At 40.2% G+C, this 20,279-nt stretch overlaps 1 protein-coding gene across 3 annotated transcripts in view; it reads right to left on the reverse strand.

The window, feature by feature from the left end:
* The window catches only part of FGF13 (fibroblast growth factor 13), a 472,409-nt gene that overhangs the window by 62,812 nt on the left and 389,318 nt on the right, over positions 1 to 20,279 (reverse strand). For 2 of the 3 annotated variants that reach the window (XM_011377603.1, XM_011377605.1), the window contains one exon: positions 838 to 948. In XM_011377603.1, the coding sequence (XP_011375905.1) occupies positions 838 to 948 (111 nt within the window). Of the gene's footprint in view, positions 1 to 837; positions 949 to 2,888; positions 3,444 to 20,279 lie in introns of those variants that run through there. The other variant, XM_011377604.1, reaches the window with a different exon arrangement.

Below are 20,279 nucleotides of genomic sequence, written 5' to 3' on the forward strand. Positions count from 1 at the left end.
GGAATATTTCTGGGAAATTCTCACAGACTGAGGGAAATGCAATATAAATCAGGGAAAATGGAGAACGAATGGTCAGAACTAGGTGTTTTAGCCTCAGAGAACATTTAATAGGTTAGCAGAAATCATAAATTGCAAGAAAACCAATTATTATCACTGAAGACAGGGCTGCACTATTTGTGAGTTTGTTTTTATTACTCAAAATAAATAAAGTATATGTAATAAAGGTTATGTAGCATCTTGGAACTACTGTACTTCAATAATTAGAAATAAAACTGACTTTATTTTTGATGTGTTTCCTTGTTAGCTTCACCGTTAACCATCTCCAATTTGGTCTTAACCCATGGTTAAAAATAAAACACTAAAAGAAATCTCTTTACTCACCTGTGGAAGTATCTCAATGTTAAAATCCCAATTACTCTCAGAGTTATCAGTGTGTGTGGAGTGGGGAGCAGAAGTGAAAGCCTGTAATGATGAATTCTCATGACATGAAACTACTCCTTTCTCTTGGGATGAGACTAGCTCTTAAGAGTAGAGATAAAGTGCTATTTCAGGATCAGTGTGTGGGTGAATAAATTTTCTGTGAGAAAAAAGTAATAAAATCCAAAGGACAGCCATAAATCTATCCAGATCACCATGGAAATGACATTATTTGCTATAGTTCACAATTTTAGATATTTTCATGTTCAATTTCCTTTAGGTTGACCTGCGTTAACAAAATTATATAGTGTTGGCTATATTTTGTACTCACTTCAGGATTTAGCAGGAGTTTACTTAAAGAAATAAATAAAACACAATGTCAAATACATGCTGAGATATACTATTTATTTAGTCACTCACTGTAAGTGCTATCCTCGTCTTTTGTGCCATCAATGGTTCCATCTGCCTGTAGCTGCAAGTGGTAACCTTGTCGGCTGTATAGTTTGGTAACTATACCCTTAAGTTGAGGCTCTGTAAAGAGAGAGATGGTTTGGATTAATTGTTAAGTTGTGCATAGTTCATAGAAAAGACTAGGAATTCAAAATTTTAATTTCATTTACAACTTTTAGTGGAAAAGGTCAAGCTACACTTTTAAAGAATCCTCTGAGAGAAAGAAAACAAACTTTGTTTCGGAATAAATCTCCAAATTGAAGAAACATTTGATTTCTACCTCGTAATATCGGTAAAGCCATAAAGCTTCTGACAGCAGCTACAGTTTCTGATAGCGTGTCCTTTGACTTAACAGACTGGTACTCTTATCTCATTGAGTATTCAGAATGGGTTGGCAAATGGCATATCCTGCCTTTTAACAATGTGCCACTTTTCATGTGAAAGGAAAAGAAGAAATACAAAGATAATTTAGAGTGGTTTGCCAACCATGGACCAAAAACACACTAGCAATGATTTCCCTCTGAATCACAGCAATTTGGATAAATAGTCCTCTCCATTCTAGAAGGTCAAAATGCATAAATAACCTACAACCCCATCAAAGGACTGAAATTTAGAAAATTGAGCCATGATACAGAAGAAGGAGGAGGAAAGAATAAAACAACCATTACCATACCCCAGCATGTTAATTATCCATAGGGGAAATGAGTGCAAAAACAGCAGGGTTTTTGTTGGTAGAAAAGAAAATTAATTCATACTTATTTTCAAATTTAATATCAGAAATATGATTCTCCAAAATGTGTTCTCAACTTAAACGATTTTCAAATATGAATCACCATAGATTAATAAAGTAACGGCCATGCTACCCAAAATTTGCTGATATTGAATACAGACACCTGCACTGAAATAATATTCACATGATTATTCGGGCCACATAATTACGCCTTGCAACTACTTAAGCCTTTTTAAAACAAGTCTAATTTACAGCTAATGCCTTGAAAAACTTTGAGCCAACAGAAAATTTTTGTCTGCATTTCCATTCCAGGGTGTGTAGAACACATAAATAGAGAAATAACAGGTTGTTAAATAAGTCTTAAATTCTGCAACATTTACATGGTTCAAAGCAAGAAAAAAAAACGTAAAAGATTCGTTTGGCTAATGGCCAAGTAAGCTGCACGTCCGCCTGAAGGTCTACCTTGACGCAACCTGACACCTAGAACTGAGTGAATTTACCCTGGCACCAGAACACCGCACTACTCTGATCACTGAATAGGTTCCAAAGGACTCACACTCTGGCTATGAGTTTAAATTCTCTCTTCAATCCTGCATTTTAGTAGCAAGTGACCACAATTTCACTATTCTAATCAGATCACTAAACTCTCTGCCACAAGGTTCTAGGAATCCACTCCCCCCTCTCCAGTAAATATTTAAAGCTGCACCACAAGTTAAGTCTGTCCCGATCAGCTTAAAAGTGATCAAAGAAACAGAATGCCTAGATAGCGGAAGCCGGAGGAAACTGGAGGGGAAGGGTCAGACTTTCGGGGATAAAGATAAGGGAGGGATTCCCTGGGTTCTCCTCCAGGAGGATGGAGGAGACAGTGGTGTCTCCTCAGCTCCGCATCTGCAATTTCCACGCGCCACACACACACACACACACACACACACACACACACACACACACACACAAATACACACACACAGCCATGTCTGGGTCGCGCCCGCCCCAAACCCAGGGGCATGCACACATGTGGCACGCCTGAAGCTGAGGGCGCGCCACCTGGGCAGTGTATGCCCCCAGTCTCTGCGCCTGTCCCATGGTAGTGGCAATGCAGCAAGCCTGGTACCGTTACGAAGGAGGAGAAAAAGCAATCGCTTCCCACGCACGCACACGGGCTAGGTGGCCACATCCGTGTAAGATGGGCCGCTGACAAACTCACCTACGCTTACCAACACGCCCTCCAGCCCCTCCATACTTGTAAAGTATGAAACAAAGAAAACAAAACCAGTCAAGAGCCCCTTCTGACCTGGTCTCCTTCTGCGCCTCTTCTTAGAGCCGAAGAGTTTGACCCGGGAAAAGACGTTTAACTTGTTTTTGTCGCAGCTGGTCTTGCCTTTGCTGGGGCTGCTGACACACTTGCAGGCGTTGGATTTCTCGCGCTCGCGGGCTTGTCTCTTCTGCCGGATCAGCGAGCTGGCGATAGCCGCCGCCATAGCCACGACGCCCACCACCACCACTTCTTTTGCTGCCCCTCTCTGGCTTCGCCTCCTCCGCCCGCTCCCTCGTCGCTCGCTCGCTCTGTCTCGCGCCTTCGCCGCCTTCGGCTTCTTAGCCTGCGCTCGCCTGGGCTTCTCCGCACTCGGGCTTCAGCCGAGGAGTGGGCTCAGCATGCCATTCAAGCTCCTCCGGCGATGGTCCGGCTCCTGCGCGGGCTGCGGGCTGCCTGGGTCTGAGCCGACGCCACAGCCCCCGGCCGGGATCAAAGGCGAGACTGGCGGGTGGAGGCAGAACTGCGCGACTGCGTGAGCTCGGCCCCTGCGCCCCGAGGACACTGTGCACGTCCAAGTGGCTCTGGTCGGAGTTTGGTGGCACCCCCCACCCAGTGCCTCGCGGAGGGGGCCGGAGGAGAGAGGCGGGCCGAGAGAGCGCAGGCGGGAGAGAGGCCGGGAGCGAGGGCGGCGGGAGGGAGGGGGGAAGGGGGAAGCGCGCTGGGGAGCGCGCCCTCGCCCTGGCCCCTCTGAGCCTCCGACTAGTCCTTGAAACTTCTTGGCGTGACAATCGGGAAAAGTTGGCCCGTGCCAGCTTTCCGACGGGGATCAAACAGGTAATGGCCTCGCATCTTCGCGGCTGTGGCTGCGGCTGCTGCTGCTGCTGCTGCTGCTGCTGCTGCTACTGCTACTGGTGCTGCTGCTGCTGCTGCTCTGGGCGCGGCACAGTCTCAGCACAGGAATTCCGTCGCCGCAGGCACTCTCCAGAAGATCGCGATAGCCTCCCCGAGGCCCCCTCCGCCAGAGGCCCCTCCTTCCCGGAGCCCAGCCCGCTGGCTCTGGGCCGCGGGCCTCCTCCCCGCCGCCAAGTCCTCGCCGGGCTTCTAGGGCTAACACCTGTAGGGGCTTAGGTACTGCCCCATCACCAAATCTTCCTCCCCTCCTGTTCCTGAAAGGAGCTTCAGGAACAAACAGTGATGGAGGTGGTACTGGGATGAGGTAGTTGCACTGGGGAAACGAAGATGGGGGGGCGGGGTGCTTGGAGATGAAGGATGGCGCGGTGGTGGGGTGTTTCATTAGTGTTTGACTCTCAGCTAGCCAGATTACGGCCTGGCTGGAGCCTCTGGGAAGTTCGCCAGCCACTTGCCCCAGGCTCGAACTCACAACAACCTCGCTAATAACCCCTACTGAGGTATTTCGCTTGGCGACATTTGTACCCATTCAGGGGAGAGGCCGGGGCTTCCTGACCAGTTCAGCCCCACCGGCAGCAGCAGCTGCCTTAGCAGCAGGCACTGCAGAGCTGCGCCCGCACACCACGCTGCCACCCAGTGGTTTTTGCTGACTTTTCATTTCGGGCCAATTTGTGCGGTCCAAACTCCGTTTTTCTTCTACGTCCCCTCATCATTCCGTACGTGTTTGGGATCCAAGCAGAGAGCGTGAGTCGTGCACCATGAGCAATATTGGGGAAATGCAGAGCCGAACCTCCTTATTTAACCTGCAGCCCATTTCCAGTCCCCTAACTTTTTTTTTTTTTCCTGCTCCTCAAGCTCAGGCAGCCAGCCTCCCTCCAATTCAAGAATCAAGTCTAGCTTTTTGCTTGCCTCATTCAATTCGCAAGCTCTATCCTTCCCTTGTTATACATTTAAATTTGCAGAACAAAGAATTTTGAGGTCAAGATTGCAACACAGAATGGTCCACCCATATCCCTACCTTCAAACATTTCAAACAGACATGATCATTTTACTATTTTACTTGATTTCTGTTGCCAAAAGGGATGACCCCAATAGTAGGGCTGCTCTATCTTGGAGCTGCCACTACATTCTCTTTACTGGACTTCCACCTCTTCCAGATCTTTTCAGAATAAGTGTAGATGCAAAACCAAATGCCCAGAATCCAGCCCTTTTTTTTTTTTTTCGCCTGAGCTCCCAGCTAGGAAACTCTAGCTTCTTAGTCCATCAGAGCTGAATCACCTGACCCTTCCGAATTTTCCAGAGCTCCATTGGGGAACTGCTGCCACCTCCCCTTCTACTTCTCCCCAGTCTTGATAGTGCCCCATCAGAAGCACTATTGTGTCTGCAAAGGCAGAATGGGGTGAAGGTTGCAGATGCAAGATGGAGAGTTAAAGGAAAGTGATACTAAATGGTCTGAGATTCCCTGCAGGTTAGTCTATATCTTTGTGCTTTTGGCTTTCCCAAAAGAAGAGGACGAGGTAGGAGGACAAGTCAATTCAAGCATCTACTTCTTAACACTTTAATTCATGGGGGGAAAGTCCTAGCTTTCTCCCATTGGATTTTGAGCGACTAGGTCTCCGTCACCACCATATTCCGATCTCCAGGCACAGTTCCTGTCACAATTTATGCTCAATAAAACTTTATTGAAAATAATTGATGAATGACTGGTTTATATTGATTCCAAAGGGTAGGAGAATGTTTCTTGGCTCAATGCATGTGATTCAAATTCCAAGTACCCTGAAGGGAAATAATCTCACCAAAAGAAGGGTCAGAAGAATCTCTGACCGGGGCCAAATATTTGGGGTGTGGGATGGACAGTTAAGATATTCCTACTCTGCATGTTTCTATCTTCTGAGGAGCACCAGCCCCAAGGGCCTTGCTTTTCTTTCCTCTTGCTTCTTTCTTGAGGCCCTGAACCAAAGCAGGCATGAAAAAGCTAAAGAAGGACAAAGTTCTGATTCAGGCAAGGGTTAGAACTTGGGAAGAGTGAGAATGAGGAAATGGTACTTGTAAATACATCAGCTCTGTTACTAACCCTGATGCTGATGGAACTGCTGGGCCAAAGCTGAAAAGTAGACAATTCTATGGGTGTTTACAAATATGTTTACTGCTCTAACTTCTCCCTCACAATTAAATTTTATAATCTTAAATAATAGGGGTGCATAGGGGGTCCAGAATCTCTCCCTGCCACATGACCCCATCTGTCCATAAAATGTACTTCTGCCTTTTTAAATCACCCCTTTATTATTTTGTCTCCACGGACAAGGAAAGAAATGACACGTGATCGGTGAGAGTGGACATGGGGGGGCCTCTAACTCTCTGTGTTCTGTTTAAAGACCACATGCTTTCTCCTCTCTCCTCCACTAAGAGAACTCACAGAGGCCTGTGACTAGAGTTGGGGAATTATCCAGGGGAAAATTAGAGGAAGGGCATTTTGACTTTAGGTACAAATCATATTGTGTAACCAATTTAATTATTAATTAAGCAGATAATTTGATCTTTTCGTAACTCTCGTGTGTATTTCTTAGGTACTTTCAAATTCAGAGCAGAGTGTGAATTATAATTCTCAAGTCCTCAAAGGAGAACTGTGCCACAACCCCAGTCATCTTAGGAAGTCGTATGAAAGAAAGAACTGCCGCTCACCCTAGAGAAGCATATTTTGCCTTTCCTTTGTGTCTTACTACCACCCCAGACCACGAATGTGGCATTTTAGTGGGGGAGGAGGGAAGAAAGAACTTCCCATTGACACTTATTTCCAAAGTGCCTTTTTGTCCTATCTTGCTCTGTACTTCCCAATTGACACTGGACCCTTGCTATGAAACTTTCTGGGTCTCCTCCAGATTCCTAAAGTTTCAATTTTCTCTCCTGAACCCCAGGGCTCTCAACTCCTGTATGCTGCGTGAGTCCATTTTCCTTTGCTTTTCCTAGACTTCCTCCCGCCACTGCACTGTCCACCAAACTCTCCTTGGTACCGTTCAAGAAGGAAGCATCCATAGCCCCTTTCTCCAATTCAATTGACAAATAGTTCTAGCCTGGGTGACAGAACGCATATGTTTTTATCCTGTCTCTGTCACTAACTGTCTGAATAACCTTGGGCATGTCATTTCTACTGTTGGGGCTTCACTTTTCCCATCTTTAAAGTAATCCTGTAGACTCGATTAATGGATTTCAAATTATATTCTACAGAGCACGAAGAGTTCATGGAGGGGATACAAGTTCCCTCACCGACAATTCAACCATAGCACCTCTGCTTTCATCTATTTTATATACTGGGGCTTGTTGTATGATTTCTTAAAAATAAAAATAAAAGATTCCAATATTAAAAACAAACTGTCTGAAAACCTCTGGATGAATGTTCCTTAAAGTCTTTTTGGCTCTGGGAGCCTATGATTTTTTTTTTTTTTTGTATATGCTTCTGTTCCTCCAAACTCTTTATCTTCTCTTCCTCATACTTCCACTCTCCCTTTTCCCTTCCCACCCCACCAGAATATAAATTCTAAAATGGATTCTGAAGAAAAACAAAGAAGTCTCTTTGGCTCTATTCATCCTGGGTTCACTTGAGAACCAGGTTTTAGCATTCTTTCCAGAGAGAGTTATGTGAGTTATCAGAGCATAGAATGCTGATCGTTCTCTGCCAATCTCTTTTGGCAGGCCTCAGATGAGCTGTAAAGAAGCTGAGGGGACCTACTCTCAAGAGGCATCTCCAGGAGAGAGACAGAAATCCAAACAGATGTGACTGTGATGAGTAAAAATGAGAGAATTTACGGCCTAATCAGGAGCAGCCTCTATAACTTTTGAGCAGGAAGGAACTAGCTGTCTCTCTGATACTGTGAAAGTGAGAAATTTCAAACACCCTTCCTTCGTGAAGATAAACATTAATGGAGCCACTTGCCAGATTGCTCTCCATCTTCACTGACTGTTCATCAAAATATCTGAATGACCGTTACAGGTCAAGGACTGATAATGTGCTCAAAAGGAGGACAAGGAGGCAGGTTCAAATGCACTAAAGTCGAGCAACACTGGGATCTCACCATTAACTGGGTAGGCCAGCAGAGTGGGTATTTAAGAGACAGGGGAGCAAGTACCGCTTTTTGTGGTCTATCTAATTATGTCCGAAGCCCAGAGAAACAACTGGAAAGAAATACAAATGAGGAGATTAGAGAAAAGCCATTAGCAAAGGCTCTTGCCACTTAACTTCAAGCAGAAAGAAAAAATGCAATTGAAGGGAATCTTGTCAATGTCATACTGAAATTTCAGGAACAGAAAGAGTGACTACTGTATTCTGTAACAATCTGACACATTTAAAAGCTGGCAATGAGTCTCTCCTAGTCTGATAATTTGGGGGAATTATTCTCCAGAAACAAAAGTCTTCAGAACCACTTTTTTTTGGAAATTGATTGGCTCTCCAGATTTGCATTCAGGATGAAAAGCCAAGGAACCTGAAGTCTTCATTGTGTCCCCTCTCTGAGATCATTCTCTAAATACTTAAACTATAGAATTCACTAAAGCCACCTCTGGTTTATATTTAAAATCAATTGGGAACACACTGATTAATTCTGATTCTTTAAGGAGAAAAATCCTATGAACATTAAAACCATAAAGCACCCTGATGGTATTAATCGTATCTATGAATTCAGCCACTTAATTAGCCATAGCAGCTGCAACATAAAGAGCTCAAGGCATCTGATTACCTGCTTGGTCATTTAATCAAGAAAACCTGGAGAGAAATATTAGATTGCTGGGGTCGAGGTTTCTCTCTTGATCATAAGGGAAAGAACACAAAGAGATGAGCTTAAGCTCCAATACGTAAAGATTTAAATTTTGCACAAAGAAAACATTCTTTTCAGTAAAAGTTGTTAAATACCATAATTGCTGATTCTCCTATAGAAGTTTTTGTGAATAGAACAGAAATCTTATCTATCTTGGTGAGTATGTGAGTTGATTTCCCTCAAGGCTCTCATTCTGTCATAAAAGCTACACTATGTACTATTGATATTGCTCATGATCTGCAATATCGATTGGTCACAGGGAGAGGGGAAGCAGTACCATTACTGAGAAAGCTTGAGGTCCTGTCTTTGACTTTGGAAAATCATATTGGGTGAACTTGAAGCATGTGAGTCAAGACAGTCACGCCAAATTTCTAAAGTTTCTCTCATCCAACATGTGGAAAATACTTTGTAGATACAATAAATTTATTCTTAATCAAATGGGTTACCTCATTGGTGACAGAGCATCCAGAGCCAACAAAAGCACCAGCTTCTCTAAGTGAGTTTGTTCAGCTTTATTCAATATTTGAAGATCCTGGAAGAATGGCTGCTATTTTATGAACTGACTGGTGGCTAAAAAACATAAATGAGGTGTTTCTATGATGGAACATTTATGGCAGACTAAAAATGTGCAAGACTCAAAGCAAAATATCTGTAATGCTGAGTTCATTTCTTGCCCAGTGAACTAAGTAATCTAAATGAAAAGCTAGAGGGAAAAATGATGGAGGATTGGAGGCAAAAGCAGACAATCAGTAATTTTTCTGGATCTAAGCTGTTTTAGGAAATGCGATTTCTGGAGGAAGGTGACCTAAACTCAGGATTTGAGGAAGGGAATGCAGTGTTTGCAAATGATGTAATGTTCATTATTACTTAGCATGTGGGGGTGGGCTTCACAGCCAACATAAGGAATTCTGGATTGATTTCCTATTGACAATGGCACTGATTCCACCAATTTCTTTTCAAGAGCTGCCATTTTTTTTAAAGGAGCAGAGAGGTAATGAGAAAATTTTTCTGGGCTCACTCAGGATTAAGGATCTTAACACATTTCTTTTCAGATGTTAACCAGGATTTGGTCAGGAGAATCTGCTGAATTCAGAGGAAATGATAGCCTCCAGATTCTAAGGAGGGGAAAAGGACAGGTCCATGATCCACCTGAGAACTATGCAGATGCGCTAGACTTTAACATTATTTTTTTTTTTAATTTAAGTATAGTCAGTATACAATCTTATATTGGTTATATTAGTTTCAAGTATACAATATAGTGATTTGATATTTTTATACCTTATCTTGGTGATTGGCCTACTAATTCTAGTAATCATCACTCACCTTGCAAATTTATCACGATATTATTGACTATACTCCCCTTTCCCTTTTCACCCATTCCTCACCCCATCCCTTCTGGTAACCAGACCATTGGTCTCTGTTTCTATGAGTCTGGTTTTGTTGTTGTTGTTTGTTTTTAGATTCCACATATGTGTCTTTCTCTGTCTGACTTATTTCACTTAGCATAATACCCTCTACGTCCATCCATGTTGTCACAAATGGCATAATATTCCATTGTGTGTATGTACACACACACACACACTCACACACACACACACACACACACACACACATCTTTATCCATTCACCTAGATGGCTTTTAAGCTCTCTACTTTTGTTTTAGGCACTAGTGTTTCAAATGGTAATAACACTCAATGAATTCTGTAGTTATAATTGCACAAGCAACCTGTTAAGTGCAATTCTATTTTTCTTTAATCCTTACAACAACCTCTAGGGTAGGTATTATCATTATTGCCATTTTACAAGTAAGGAAAGTAAAGTCTAGAAAGACTAAGTGATATATTTATGGTTTCCTGGACTTCACAGAGGTGGCAGTGCCAGTATTTAAATCAAGGATCCTCAGCCAGTACAATTTATGTATACAAGGTCAGCCCATTAAATACTTTTTCCTTTTTGGCACTGTTTGGAATTTGGGTTGCTGAACAGTGGTGTCTGAATATGGCTAATTCTTGGCTTGAGAAACAGAAAATTTGAAATATAGCATGATTTTCAAGTCCGTTATGTTTTTTCTCTTTCTTAACAAAACTGAATTAGGAAACAAATTAGATAGATATGACCTATATTTAGTTATGAGCATAGTTCATATACTTTTAAGAATTTCTTAGAGTGATATTTAAAGGAAACATGACTATGTTTCTCACTAAAATTAAATGATTATAAATCACTGCTTTATGTCATTCTGGGTTTCTCAGTCCAGGGAGTACTCTGACACAGGCACCTGGTCTGACACAGGTAATCTAGAGCTTCAGCATGCTATGAGACCCAAAGCATACTTCCTGGCCTTTATCTTCATCACTACTTAACAGAGACAAGAAGTGAAAGCATTCTCAATTCTTTCGGTTCTTTTCATACAGGGTGTCCATACTGTATACCTTTTTGTGCCATCTGATTTCAGCTACAGGAAGCTTGAGTTCAGACAAAAGAGAGAAAAATACTAGACACAATGTATGCACTTCTATGGTCTGAAGCCCATGACTATCCTTTTGCAATCAGGGGTTTCTTTAATATCCATTCTAACTGATTCGCTCTACCCTTTCTCTTGTGACAAACAGCTAAAAGTATAATCAACAGACTGAAATTATTTAGTAAATTCTCCTGCAACCACTGAAGAACTCAAACAATTTTAGAACCTGATTTCCTAACAGAGGCCTTGATGCTCAATTAACAATCTCATTTTAGAGAAAAGTTCTGAGGGAAGAGTAGTTAAATACATAAATTTGTCCTGGCCAAGTTGTTCATTCACTTGTTTGTTTGTTTGTTCATTCATTCATTCATTCCCTCATTCAGGATTTACTGAGAACTATCTGGCATGTACTGAGCCATGTCCTGAAAGATACAAAGGTACTAACAAGTATAATTTATTTATTGAGCTCTAACTATATTTTGGGCACTATTCTAAGTATATTGCCATTATTTACTTATTTAATACAACAATCTTATGAGCTTATCCCCATTTTACAGATGAAAAAGCTGAGGCAAAGAGAGGTTAGCAAGTTCATTTAGGTAGGAAGTGATGGTGCCAGGATTCAAAGCCATGCATTCTGACTTCATATCCCATGTTCTTAAAACTGCTCTACTGCCTCTCCAGTGACTGTCCCTGGCCTCGAATGAAGGTGAAAGAGAAGTAAATAGCTAAAACGAAAATTTGATTAGCACTGTAAGAGTGGTACCAAATGTCCAAAGTGTTGGGGGGCACCCAACAGAAGGCACAGGAAGGCAGAGTTTGGGTTCTGCTTCAGAAAAAAAAATCTCACTGAAGATGAATTTTTGGAGGAGAAAGAAGAGCTAGAATGTTAGGGAATGAAACTGAGTAAAGCCAGACTTCAAGCCTGGGTTAAACTGACTCCATTCTCCAGGATGTAATTTTCTGTGAAATATTTCTTACTGGCATGGTCATGAAGCGTTCTGGAGATTAGGAGAAATAAAATGTGCCATGTGGATATTCTGATGGACATTTGTGAATTTATTTCTTGCTTGGAAACCAATTGCCTTGCCTTTCCCACTGACCATGTTCAGCACATATTGTCAACAGTGATATTCAAGTGTACAGTAGTTTACACAGTAGTTTATTGATTTACAACTGCCATTGGCAGAGGGGTTATTAGAAATAATCCCTTTGGAAAGATGCCAATCAAAATAAAAATTAAATTGCAATGTATGCCGCAGTGAGTCAAGCATTCTCCTCCTGTAATAACTGGGGTGAGCTTGGAGATCCCATGTGGGCAGTTATTAAATAATTTTATTATGATGATGATAAAACTTTAAGCTAACAAATGAATTAAATATCATGAGAAAATGACTGTTCAAGCCAGGTAATCCTAGTAATTTCTCTATGTAGACATCAATATTCCTACTGAACAAGGACACTATGATTTGGTTGGTATTTGAATATGTTAAAAAATATATTTTAAAAAATCTTCCTGCTTCCTGCATTCTTCTTCCTGCCCCTAAAATTCCAGTGCCTACTTTCTTGGTCAGAATCTTGGTATCCTTCGGTCTGAAAAAAATATACTTAATTACTGAGGGAAATAACAGTGCTCCATTTTACTATAAGAACCAAAACAACGTGTGTGTGTGTGTGTGTGTGTGTGTGTGTGTGTACACACATCAGGCAGGCCTCAGACAATGCTATAAAGCCAGCACCTCAGCCCAGATGCCCACTGTCCTTATGAGGCTCCAGAGGAAACTGCTCTGCCAGACAAGACTTTAGGCTTCCAGTTTTTCTAATTTTTCTCCTTCATTAAAATCACCCTTTCCTATATCTCATCCCTAGGTCATTTGCTTTCCACTAAGACAGCTAGTTAAATACTTTCATCAGTGCTGAGTTAATGTGTACTAGTATTCCTCACGATCCCCCTGGGAATTGACTCACTCTAAGAGTGATTTTATGGAAGCATAAAATCCTATTCTATTACAAAAGAGCGTCTCTACTGGTGACATTTGAAATGACAGAACAGGCTGCTGGGATAGCTTCAAGGAAGGGAACAGCTTTGGAGAATCCCTCAATTGAACAGCCCCCTGTCATTTGCAGGTGAGTGTACACAGAAGGTTGCTGTACTAACTTTGCTATTCATACAACATAAAATAATGTCAGACATGCTCATTTCAGCTCTTGTTCAATATTTCTAACCCTTCATAGACAAGATTCTCTAAAAAAAAAAGCTGTCTAACAATAATCTCTACCTCCTTACTCTAGATTCATCTTTCACTCTGATTTTATTATATACCATATCATATTACATCGCATATTATATTATGTGTGTGTAGTCCTAGTAATTCTTCTACATAGATTACAATATCCCTTTGGAGAGAGACAACTAGTATTTGGTTGGTATTTGAATATATTTCAAACATGCAAAAATATTCCTATTCACTGCATTCCTCTTCAATTGTGCTTCTTTAATTTTTCACTTGTTTTTCTTCAATTCTGGAAATTTAGCCATCAACTCTTCATCTACTGCCTCTCCTAGATCTCTATCTACTCTTCTGAAACTTCTATTAGCTGTATTTAAGAGCCCATTCTCTCCTCCATGACTCCTTACTTCTCCCTAGTTCCATCTGTTTATCTTATAAAATCTGAGTGCTTCATTCATCCACTCTCTACTTGGGTTTAGTCTATTTGATTTTGTTTTTATTTCATTGGTATATACACATATGCTATATGTTAATATATAGTATATGTATATATGCATACATATTCACATGTACATATATACATATATAATTTTTATAATTTCTTTCATATTTCTAATATGTCTGCTATTTTTTTTCACAATATACTGTTCATACCTTATGGATTCTATTCCTTCTTTCATCCTATTGAACATTTTGAAGATATTTATATTAAAGTCTCTTTCATATGGTCTTATGTTACAACTTTCCTGGAATATGAAATTACTCTGCTTATTGTCACTACTGACTCTCCCTGCAGTGGTTTCTGTGGCCTCACCTTCAGCAGGAGAGTGGTTTTCTGTAGAAAGGTTAGTAATTAGATTGCTTCATATTTTAGCCAAATTCTGATACTAAAATAATTCTTTACAGGTATACAACACTTCAAGATTTCACAGAGCCCTTTTTATAACCATTGTCTTATTTGATCTGCATGGAAGCTGATGTAGTCAGAGTTGCTTTTAATTAGCTCCATTTTACAGAATAGAAAACTTTCTCACCAACAGGTCATGGTTTCCCTAACATCATACAAATGATCCGTTTATTAATCATTTTAGGCCCTACCTCATCCCAAAGAGCGACTGTAGTTGTTTACAAAATAGTGTACAGAAATATAAAACTGAAAACAAAGAAAAGGGCATTGGAATGAAGAGAGAGGAGTCAGATATTAGAGGAAGCCAGCAGGGTTTCAAACCCAAGGTTTCCTACTCCTAGCCTGATTCCCTTTCAGCACCATTAGGCTGCCTCAAAACGATTTTGAACCACTGGGTGGTAATCGACAGGAGTTTGTTTGCATTTAAAAAACCAGCAACAATTTTGACCTCATAAAGCAAGTAGCCCAGTATCTATTAGAATAATCTCCAATCAAATGTAAGCACTGAAAATTAAATCCGAACTTGAATTACTGCAATTATCCTGCTTGGACTAGAAACCTAATCAGCCAACAGAGAAAGGCAAGGTGAAATGAGATGAGGCCACTAAGAAAATTGGTCCATGAGGGTGCCGGGGCCTGGATTTGTTTTTTAGAGTGACACATATACCGAGACATTAATTAGAGCAAAAGGTGACCGGTTTCTGAGGTAACATAATTCAATTTTGATCACATCGCATTTTACAGACATCTGCCTGCTCCTAGATTTTGATGAGAGTTTAAACAATAATGTGGCTTTACTTGGATCCTGTGACTCAACCAAAATCACAGTTACCATTTTCCTAAGTGTTTTACTGAAATTGAAAATGATAATACCTATAAAAGCTCTCCAGTGCTGACATTTCCAAGTCTCTTTACCAGCACAAACAAAATTAGGAAATGGAAAATATAACCTTTCTCGCCCTGTATTTTCTTCACAGGGTATAAAATTGAAAGGTAGTGTATGTTCCAGTATCATGACCAAATAGCAGGAACGATAATAATGATGAGTGATAACAATAACAGCTATATTTTTTTTTGAGCATTTACTCTGGACGGGATACTGTTCTAAACACTTTACAGAGTTAACTTAATTCTCTCAGCAACCCTATGAGAGAGGAACTATTATTATGCTCATGTTATTGATGTGAAATGAGGCACAGTGAGATTAAAAATTTGCCAAGGTCATGCAGCTAACATGTGGTAGGATTGGAATACTAATCCAGACAGTCCGGCTACATACAGATAGGCAAATAATCCTAATTTATAGTTATTTGGTCAGATAGATAGATTATATATTTCGTGGATTGTTTCTGACCTTTTTCTACTCCCTCTTTGCTTTTTTCCCTGTTTATGTCCAATTAACATTCTAGTAATAGGGGTGCCAGGAAAGTGAAGATACTACTAAATTTATAAGAACTTGTATGAATTTCTTCAAGAAGTGGAAATACTTCTCAGTTTTTTTCCCTTGATGCTCACTGCAGTGACTTCTATCATACTTTGCAGCTTTGAAATCACTTCTTCACATGTATATAACTAACCCCCGTGTTGCCATGGAGATTTAGATCAATGCCACAAGCAGGGGCCTGATTTGCATATTCTGTTGATTAGCAGGGGTACTTGCTAATCCCTGCCAAATTCTTCCATCCACTGCCATGACTAATCTCACATGTTGGCAATTTTTGGGATTCATGAATGTTAGGAACTGATCCTCTCGGGTTATTTAACACTTCAGTTCTGTTCAGTAACAGCTTAATTAAACTTTGAGGGGAAAAAAAAAGGTCAACAGAAAAATAAAATTAAGTCTTTTAGTTAATTAGTGGAAAGGGAAGTATAATTCACTGCTGTGAGGAAGAACAAAGAATATAATACAACATAAATGATACATTTCATTCTGGGTATTCAGGAGTTGATCATCCCGATGAACTATCATTTAATAAGAGTTTTTTCTGTGCCTGTTAGGGTGCTAGATGCTTTCACATGTGTCGTGTCATTTCACTTTCATAATAATCTTATGATACCTGGAGAGGAGAGGTTGAATCACATGCCCAAATTCAGACAGCTATCAAGTGATTCTCCCTGAATAAAACTGGACCAGTCAAGTATGTCTGACTCCTTCCACACCACTGGAGTGGGACTGTAGATGGAGCATACTTTCCATCCAACATCTTGAGAAACTGCAAGGAAATGGATTAGGGCTCCCTTTGATGAAGCCATTTATAACAATAGGGGCTGTTCAAAACTAGATAGAAAGAATTATTTTGGGAGGTAATCAGTGCCCTGTCACTGGAGGTATTCAAAGACGGGTTGTGGGGATCACGCAGAGCTGGTAAACACTTATCAGATATTATAGAAGGGATTCTTGCACTTAGTGAATGAGTGAATCATCGTGGACTCCATTTTCAAAGCTCCACCACAAAGACCACCAGAGAAACCTATTGGTCATAAAAGGCTAGGCATGTGAAACATGCTGAGCAAAAGAAAGCACTTCCTTGACAGAGTCTCAGTGGTGGCTCAAAAGGAGAGAGTTAGTGAGGAGTGCTTATAAGGTTTTAGGAGCTGAGGTTGGTCATGAGGTAGTTTTTAAGGCAGAATTTTATAAGTATGATCTTTACAAATTCTGGTCAGAATTTGTAGACTGAGTTTCTGGAATAGTCAGTGGTCTTATCTTTGGGACATATGAGCCATGCGGAAGTACTCTTAAAACAGTCTGAGCAAACAAACAAAAACAAAGAAATTGTTGCAGACAACAGAAGACTAAGACATGACTACTAAATGTAATGTGGTATCCTGGATGGGACCCTGGAACAGAACAAGGGCATTAGTGGAAAAGCTGGTCAAATCCAAATAGTCTGGGTTTTGGTGGATAGTAATGTACCAGTGCTGTTTTCTTAGTTTTGACAAATGTACCATAGTATTTTAAGATATTAACATTAGGGAAAATTACATGAAGGATATATGGGAACTCTCCGTACTATCTCTGCAAACTTTTCTGAAAATCTAAATTATTCAAAAATTTTTTTTTGTTTCTTTAAAAACAGTTTGAGTTTCATTTGTCTTGCACATCATGGCTTGCTTCAATTTTTCTATTTTATGAGTAATAGTTCAATATGTTTTGCAAGTTGTGGTTTGCTTTGTTTCTCACCTTGATTTGGAAAACATCACAGGGGCCATCTAGTCTGAATAGAGTGTCCATTTAACCTGAACTATCGAAAATAAGTAATGAGATTTGATGGGATTGGAAAAAATGTATTTGAAATAAGACCTATTTTTCACTCATTGTCCTTTTTTCCCCCAATTTTATAATTTCCTGAGTTAAGGGGACCATCTTGAGTACATAAATGATACTGTACCAACAGGGCAGTGAGAAGACAGCTTCTGAGTCTGTAGGGAGAAGCATGGATACTTCCCATCACTGCTAACAGAAAAGTAACAAGTAAAGACTAGTGAAGTCCATGATACAGTTATTTACTAGGGAATATCACTCCCTGAATCCAGCAACCAGAGCACACAAAGTCGGCACAGGTCAAGAATGGCTCCTGTATGTCTCTCTGAATCAGAAACAGCACTCTTGTTTTTCCTAAGCTGTACTGTGAGATTTCTCAGCATTCAGACTGCCAGCACCAGACATTATAAATTTCAAGTCTTTACCTCTTAGAGGAACCAACTGCAGATGGTGTTTGTGATTGCAGCAGAGGAAATGCCATTTAGGGCAAAGAGTATTGATAGTATAATGGCTTCTTTCCTAACTAAGGATATTTGGCATGCATTTCCAGTGATATTTACTTTTACTTTCCCAGGAAGCTTGAAGCTCCTTTTCTCCTTCCCGCAAAAATATTTATATTATTGGTAATGGGCAAAGCATGACTTTGCACTTGCAAAGTAAGGACTATGCATTGTAATAAAGCACCATTTGTTATGGGTTTGCACATGATAATTAGAAACGGTATTTAGCTATGTCCAAGGTAAGCTGTCATTTCCACTTTTCAAACTATTCGCTTGATGGAATGATGAAAACAAGAATCCTGGGTTTGAGTCTCAGTTCCCCTACTAACTAGTCTTGGGGCTTTAAGAAAACTCTGTCTTACACTCTGGGCTTCTATTTCCTCATCTATAAAATAAGAGATCCATGTACACAAAACTTGTTTGATTTTAATTAATCCACCACTAATCAGAAAGACAATAGCATGGGAGTATATCATAAAGTCTTAGAATTATTTGTCTATAGTGTTCAGTTGCTCCATCAAATTGAAAAGTCATGAAGTACAGGAAGCCTGAAGCCCAGGTTCTCCACTTACTGCAGAAATAGTGGACCGTGTTGCAGAATGGTCAAGGTCATGTGCTCTGCAACTAAAAACTCAGGTGTCAGTCTTGATCTCGTAGTATGCTAAATGTGTGACCTCAGCACACCAACTAACCTCTCTGTTCTTGAGTTTCCTCAACTCTATGATGAAAATAAGAACAGTACCTAACTCCTACAGTAATTGTGAGAATTAACTGGGCTAATATTTGTAAAAAAGCTTAACATGTATTTGGCATATAGTACACTCACAATAAACTGTAGTTGTTATTTCCATTATTCTTCTTGATATATGTCATTAAAGCCAGCTTTATCTTCACACGTATCTGGACTAAAACAGCCAGTAACGCTTATCTGCTGTAGACTAATGGAAGTGACTGATATTTATTTGAGACCTCTGATGGTTTCCAATCTCCTAAGCCAACCCTGGCCTAGGCTGTCTAGAATAAAAAAGAATAATAGCAAATATCTACATTGTACTTACTGTATGTGTCAAATACCGGTCCTTTGCATGTATTACTTAATTTAAGCCTTCCGATGAGGTGGGTACCATTATTATCTCTAATTTTTGGATGAAAAACTGAAGTATAGAGAAGTTAAGCAAGTTTTCAAGTGGCAGCTAGTATAGATCAAGATTTGGCCTCAGTCTGGTCCAGAGTCTCTGTTTTTGATGCTATGCTTTGCTGTCATAATAGCCTGCATTTATTAAGTGCCTACTAAGTGCCACACTCATCATAAACCTTATCTCTAATCCTCAGACAACACTACAAGGTGGGTATTATGCTTATCTTAAATTTTACAGGTGCAGAAAGCAAGGCTCAGAAAGACTAAGTAACTGGCTCAACATCACAGAGCTAGAGAGTGCTAGTCTGTTTTCACAACCTGTGTTCTGTCCCGTCTACCGTATTATCTCTTAGCAAGAATAAGATTCACATTTTTTTTTAAACTCAGAGGTTTTCTAGTGGGAGATGAAGGCCAATTTTATTCAGCGTCAAATTTCTGGAAGGGTGGAATAACTGCAACACTAACTTTCTCTCTGGGAAAAACACATAGCCCTCCCATTAATGAAGCATAGGAAAAACAGCCTTCAGTGAAGGCTCCCTGGTGCTAGTCCAGGTCCCACAGGCATTGGTGAGATCTGCAGATCTCTTCAACAAGAAGATTTTCTCTTATATAAAGGGGAAGAGTTACTGAAGCACATAAAGAAAGCTTTTGTATGAAATTCAAATTCGTCCGACCTTCCTGAGAATGAATCTTAAGTGAACAAAATAACATTCTGACTAAAGCCCATAATCACATCACTTCTTATGTGATGAAACACAATGAGACGCATGGAAGAAATAACTGTGGAACAAATTCACCTATTTAATTCTATAGGAGAACAGTTCTTCTAGATTTACCCTAGAAGTATATAAGATGTCAATGAGGCCACTGCATTTTTTTTGTGATCTACTAAGAAAATGTACCTAGTAAAATATAACACTAAGCTAATAATGAATTTGTCCTTAGATTCTTGGAAGTATGACCCACAAAAGATGTTCCAAAATGCATTACAGTGGAGAACAAAGGGTTAGAAAAATATACAAGTTCTGTGGTTTTTATGCTTTTCTCACTGGATATTACCTACACATAACTCCTTATGTCAATTTTGTGCAAAAAAAAAAAAAAGTCTCCCCAGTTCAACAGGATCTTAACATTAAATATAAAAAGCAGACAGACGGGAAATTTATATTTTAAATATAACAGTGACTTTTACTCACCCAGTATTTTAA

This window comes from Pteropus vampyrus, unplaced genomic scaffold (genome assembly GCF_000151845.1).
Source record: "Pteropus vampyrus isolate Shadow unplaced genomic scaffold, Pvam_2.0 Scaffold318, whole genome shotgun sequence".
In the NCBI taxonomy this organism is placed as follows: Eukaryota; Metazoa; Chordata; class Mammalia; order Chiroptera; family Pteropodidae; genus Pteropus; species Pteropus vampyrus.